Raw genomic sequence first — 6008 nt, forward strand, 5'->3', positions numbered from 1 at the left:
TTGAAAACAAATTAACAAGTTATGGCCCAATCGGCAACGTCGCGTCCACTCAGTCCTCTTGTCCTCTCGGTCCTCTCGACCAAACTGGATATAGAGCAGGAGCAGATGCGATCTGGGAAGTCACTAGTGGTGATGGGACCCAGAACGTTCTTTACTTACTGGGGATCAATCTCGCGGGAAGCTTGAATTTCGACTTCTTTTCTACCATATATCTACCATTTAACCGGAGGTTATGACTCGCCACGAATTTATTGGCATTCGTGCCTCACAGGAACATGGATTCATTGAAAATTTTAGGACTTCATCTCGTGAAACAAATAAAAGCTATGCAGTTGGAGGTTATGGACGTTTGTGTACTGCTTGTTGCCTACCCAGCAGGCGCTATCGCTGGGGATCCTACTTTCATTAAGGCCAAAGTTTCATGAGGCTATCTTAACACTCTGCAGCAACTTCTATGCGTGCTTCGATGCGCACAAATGCCTTCTAGGCATCTTTGCAACATTTAACTTCTTTCAGCATTAAACGCCATGCCTTACAAAAAAGGGAGCATTTGAATGTTCCCGCTCATTTGATCCCCAGTGAACCTTCATTTGTCTCGATGTGCTCCTGCTCTATAGGGTTACATCCAGTTTCGTGTAGTGGACAGTGGACGGTTGGTGCTGGGCTACAAGGCGCTGACTGGCCACGGTGTTGCCAGACTTACTTTTGTTTACGCTTTGCTGGTAAACAACTAGCTAGAGTCCGTCGTGAGTGTTCCGTTATTTTCCGTTTTCTTCGCCATGGAACTCATTGATCAATTAGAACAAATTGTTGAACGAATTGATAATATTCCGGGAGATATTGATGAAATGGATCTGGCCCTCTTGGCCTTTCTGATTCTGTTTGATGACGAGGAAAACGGTAGGCGTACAGGTTATTGACAGTCATTGACTTGCTTCAACGCACATTTTTATCTTTGGAATCTTTATTTTTTATTATTATTAACTATTTAGAGGAACAAGAAGAATTTGTGTGGACAAAGATTACTGTAAACCTCGACGAATACCGATACATGGCGGATGTGTCATTCAGGCTGCACTTCAGGATGTCGCGAGTGGTGTTTGAAGTAAGACTCTTTCATGAGATTTTGGCTTTGTTTTGTGATGGATTATCTTTATTTAATCCTTTATTCTTTTTTCAGGAGCTTGCGTTACAAGTGGGTCCAGATCTGCGCTCAAACAAGAGTGTGGGGCATATTCTCATGATGTCATTGTGGATCCTGGCCACTCCTGACTCCTTTCGGAGTGTCGCTTTACGGTTTGGTGTTTCTCCTGGAGTACTTCATTATATGTACAGAAAAGTATTACAGGTTCTTTGCGATCTCGCCCCAAGCTATGTTCAGTGGCCAACTGCAAGAGAAAGAACAGAAATTGAGGAAAGATTCAGAATAGCGTGTCATCTACCTGGAGTTGTTGGTGCTGTTGATGGCACGCACATTTACACAATTCGACCAGGAGAGAATCCAACAAGGTTGGTTAATCGATTCGGCACCTTCTCTATTGCACTGCAAGGTGTATGTGATGACACACTGCTGTTCAGAGATATTTACGTTGGCGAATCTGGAAAACAGCATGACTCCAGGGTATTTCGTAGGAGCCCACTTTCAGCTCTTCTGTTAGAGGATGCAAACAACACATATCTCTCACCAGATCAATATATACTTGGGGATGGTGCTTATATCCTAACTGATCAGGTACGTCCTTCTATTTACTGCGTCTCATGAGTCATTGTTGTTTGAGGTGTATTTTATTTCATCTTCGGTGCAGGTACTAAAGCCTTTCCGAAATGACGGGAACTTAAGTGATGTTCAGCGCTGGTTCAATGTATGTTTAGCAAGTGGAAGGGTTGTAATTGAGCAGGCATTTGGTCTCCTCAAAGGCAAATGGCGTCGACTAAAGTACCTGCATGTCCACTCAGAGGAGGACATTGTGAATCATGTTGTTGCATGTGTCATGTTACATAACTTTCTCCTCTGTCAAGGAGAGCCAATCGTGAGTAGCTCAAAGTGCCTGTGATTACAAAAGGACATGTTGTGTCTGTGGAGGACATTACAGTGAAAAATTCTTTCAATAAACAGGATGAAGGTTTGATCAACAACATCCATCCTCGAGTTGAGCAGCAGGTGCAAGATCCTCTGGACCCTGAAGAGGAGCATATTAATGTAGACATTGAGCCAGATCACCCTCTTCTTCATGCTGCTATGGCTCGAGGTGTGGAACTGAGGCATCATATGGCCCAGCTTGTCTTCAATGAAAATTGAATTTACATTCTTCACATTCATAATGTAATGTCATGCCAGTGGAGTGTGAAATTTTTGTGAGACACATCGCTCCTTTGGTCTTATTTTTGTAGGAATAAATAACAACAATATGAAATTGAAGCATGATTGTATTTTATGAGATAACCTTAACTACAAGAAACAAATCTATCAATCAAAAAATGGCTGTGTGCCCAAAAGAAATAAAGGAACCAAAAGTAGATACAGAACCAGTCCATTTCAAGTTGATTAAACAACGTAGAAAGAATGCAACCTAAACTAGAACAGAATTATCAATAGCACTGAGCACTGAAGTATTTAAACCTTGGTAGGCATACCTGAGGTGGCTCGTTACATACATGCATAACAACTCAAAAATATATACCAAAATTATTAATAATGGTTCATGCAGCAACATAGAATCTCTTACAACTAAGTCACAGCAGGTAAAGAACTGTGTATTTTAAAAAATCAACTTGCAGATATGTCAGAAACAAAATACTGCATTTTACTAAGATCACATAAAGGAACCCAAAACCCAATAACCATCCACTTAAAGTTACACAAAGCACTCAACTCAAAATAGAAACAATAACACTGCGATCCAAACAGAGAGGAACACAGTTTTAACTTAGTTTGTACAGAACAGCATAACAGCCTTTGGAAAGTAAGGGTCACACGATAAAATAATGAGGACCTCGAAACAACAAAGTCACAGCACATAACATAATGTCATCATAAAATTATGAAACAAAGACCTGTACAGTAACGAGTACAGTCCTAATTAATTCCTGAAGTCCTAAAAAGTTCATGTTACTCTACTCCTTTGTTTTTTTTGTTTGTTTTTTTGGTTTGTCACTGCCAATTGAATATGACTTGATCAGTCCACAACAGGGCTTGCCCTATGGACATTTATTTTGCTTGAAATAAATAAAATAAAATTAATGAAGACCCCAAACTCAGAAACAACACACCATTTCATGCTAACTTAAAAAATACCTTGCACAGCGCAATAAAATAAAAACAACCTGCATGCATTAAGAGAAACAAATTTATGAATAAGAACATCATTGAACTTGAGCAGTTAACTTAAACTTAACTTAACTTATAGAGACACAACCTCAAGTCACAGCACACACATTTAAAAACCTGTCACAGCAACGCTCCCATCACTAAAACTACTGGCAAAGCACACACAATTAAGCTGAAATTATGCCACTGGCTAGGACCCATACACTCCATCAAAAACAACTCAACAAATTGCTTGCACAGCACAAGTAGGAAAAATGTAACCCTCACTATGAGAAACAAATTCATAAAATCTATAAACATCTTTCAACTGAAGAAGTTAACTTGAACTTAACTTAACACTAGAAGCGCCGAACGGGCCAATTTGACCCATTTTGAGTTTCGAACTGTAATTTCAACTTTTCAAAATGAAAGTGGCAGCCCCCTAATTTCTGACTTTTCCTAGAATGATGAAATGCGTCTAAATTCGAAATCTGGACGTTCTCGGACCATATTTGACCGAGATAAATTGACTTTTACCGTAAAGCGCCAAGCGGGCCAGATTGACCCACACGGCATTTTGACCACATTTTCGCGTTTCTACACAACGTAACGAGCTATGAAGTGATTCTTCACCACTGAAAATAACTTACGTCATATTAGGAATGCGTTAGGTCCGCGTTTATAACGAAGTAGGCAACCCGCAATACATTTTCTGGCTGGAGACATCGTGCAGCTTCCTTTGACGTAAACTGCCAATGTCTTAGGCATTTTGGGTAACCCGATTGACTTCTAAACGCCCTAGGGTGTCTCTCGAACACTGAGGCGCTAGTCTACCTTCAGTGGCACTCATAGCACGCTCAGCCCGAATCCTTGGGACAAAGAACTCTATCACTTACTTATGCGTACACTGTAAAAAATTATGTTTTAATTTATCAGTAAATATGTTGCTAATTTTCTTAGCGATCAAAGTTGTTTTCAAATGACTTTCGTTGTTTACTAACGAGTTGCGTCGTTCGTCCACAAGATGTTTGTAAACCGGTAGACAGCCTTATTTGCATCAATTTTTATTGCCGATTAGGTCACAGACCTAGTAGAGTCCCGGTTACCCCGCAGTAACCACTTCTTAGATTGTCCGGGTTGTTTGTACGCAGCAAAATATAGTTTTGAAACAGCATAAGTCATAAAAATAATTAGCAACGAATTCGTCGTTTTAAAACAAGCAAACTTGTTCACAAACAACAGCGTTGTCGAGGTTGGTAATTGTGTTGTTGTTTTAAAACAACAATTTTTAACAGTGTAAAGAGATAAATAAAATGCCGAGGTCCCCTTTGTTGCTCTCGTGTCTAGTATTTCAAGGTAATTTACTTGCCTCCGTACATTTTAACAAGTTCGGCAACAATTAATTCCCTAGATGTCTGTACAAGCCGGTCAGGACGATGGACGACACGGAAACCCATCTCAGGGATTCAGCAGGAGCAAAACTGGTTAGGACAGATCACGGAATGCTAGTTGACGAACGGACGCAAATTAGAACCTACTACGCGCCTTGCTGGTTGTGGCGAGTTTATTGAGTACCCGAGGGTGTTTACACATGTCTCTTACATGCCAGCCTTTTTAGCACACACTCAATCGAGCACTCAATCCTCCTTACTACCGTCGAGTCCCCTAAAGTGGGACGATTTTAACGGAAAATCGTCTGTTATTCACAGAATAACGATGACACCGAAAATCGCCGGGGATTTAAGAATCTTCATGTCAAAACACGTCTTTTACCGAAAACAAAATTTTTTTTCAGCCCATGGGGCTCCAGCAGGAGCAGCAAGAACCGTGTCCCAATTTAGGAGCCAAAGTCTCCTAAAGTGGGACAAAGTCCCCTAAAGTGGGACACGTTCATTCGTTTTCGCCCAAAAACTGCAGTAGCAAAAAATTTCTTAAAATGTTTTATGTCCTAAATTAAATTTGAAGCAAGATTGGTTCTGAAGTCTTTTTCGATATCTCGACTGGTTAAGCTGATTTGAACCTCTTCAATCAATTAGATTTCTTTAGATATATTTAAATTAGAAACAGCCGTAGCGCCTAAACCAATTGAAATACGACAAAAACCAATAAAACAAAATGGTCTTAAAATTTAATTTCTGACCAAAACCATTTTATGAAATTTTTTGCTCAGGTCATATTTTTTAAGTTTCGAAATGCACGGCAAGAAATACATGTTGAAATTTTAAAAATTTAAAAAACCCGTTCCCCCGGCAATTTTTTTTCAAAAATTTTTTTTGTTCAAAATATGATTTTACGCAAGTTTTGTCTTATGGTCGATAACGATATCTTTGTAGGTTAAGCCAAGAGGAAGCATTTGCTTTCAAACATTGACTAAATTTTGTGCTGACTTAAAGCGTACCGAATAACCGTACTTGCCCGACTGCCTCGGCCTCCAAACCGACCTGGCAACCTAATATATACAAGGCAGCGTTTGTAGGACGCTGGAGGTGAATGTAACGCCTCTGAATCGGTCAAAACCTAAAAGAAACGAAGGAAATGCATGTGTCCCACTTTACAGCCCCTCAGAAGATTGCCCCACCGTAAAACGGAGCGTCGGAAAAAAATTTTCTAAAGTGCATCTTGTAGATAAAAGAACGCGCTACAACATGTCTGAAGTCTAGAATGGTCCGAGCATCAACGGCTCGAAGCCCCGAATCCGCGC

General features: G+C 40.2%; 1 protein-coding gene across 1 annotated transcript; it reads left to right on the forward strand.

Annotated features, from left to right (window-relative positions):
• Positions 1-779: 779 nt before the first annotated feature.
• LOC117646368 (protein ANTAGONIST OF LIKE HETEROCHROMATIN PROTEIN 1-like) lies at positions 780-2299 on the forward strand. The gene is made up of 5 exons (XM_034387248.1): positions 780-900; positions 993-1105; positions 1181-1732; positions 1806-2030; positions 2117-2299. Exons 1-5 carry the CDS (start codon positions 780-782, stop codon positions 2297-2299), a joined length of 1194 nt encoding a protein of 397 aa, XP_034243139.1.
• The last annotated feature ends 3709 nt before the right edge of the window (positions 2300-6008 follow it).

Source organism: Thrips palmi, unplaced genomic scaffold (genome assembly GCF_012932325.1).
Source record: "Thrips palmi isolate BJ-2018 unplaced genomic scaffold, TpBJ-2018v1 HiC_scaffold_19, whole genome shotgun sequence".
Lineage (NCBI taxonomy): Eukaryota > Metazoa > Arthropoda > Insecta > Thysanoptera > Thripidae > Thrips > Thrips palmi.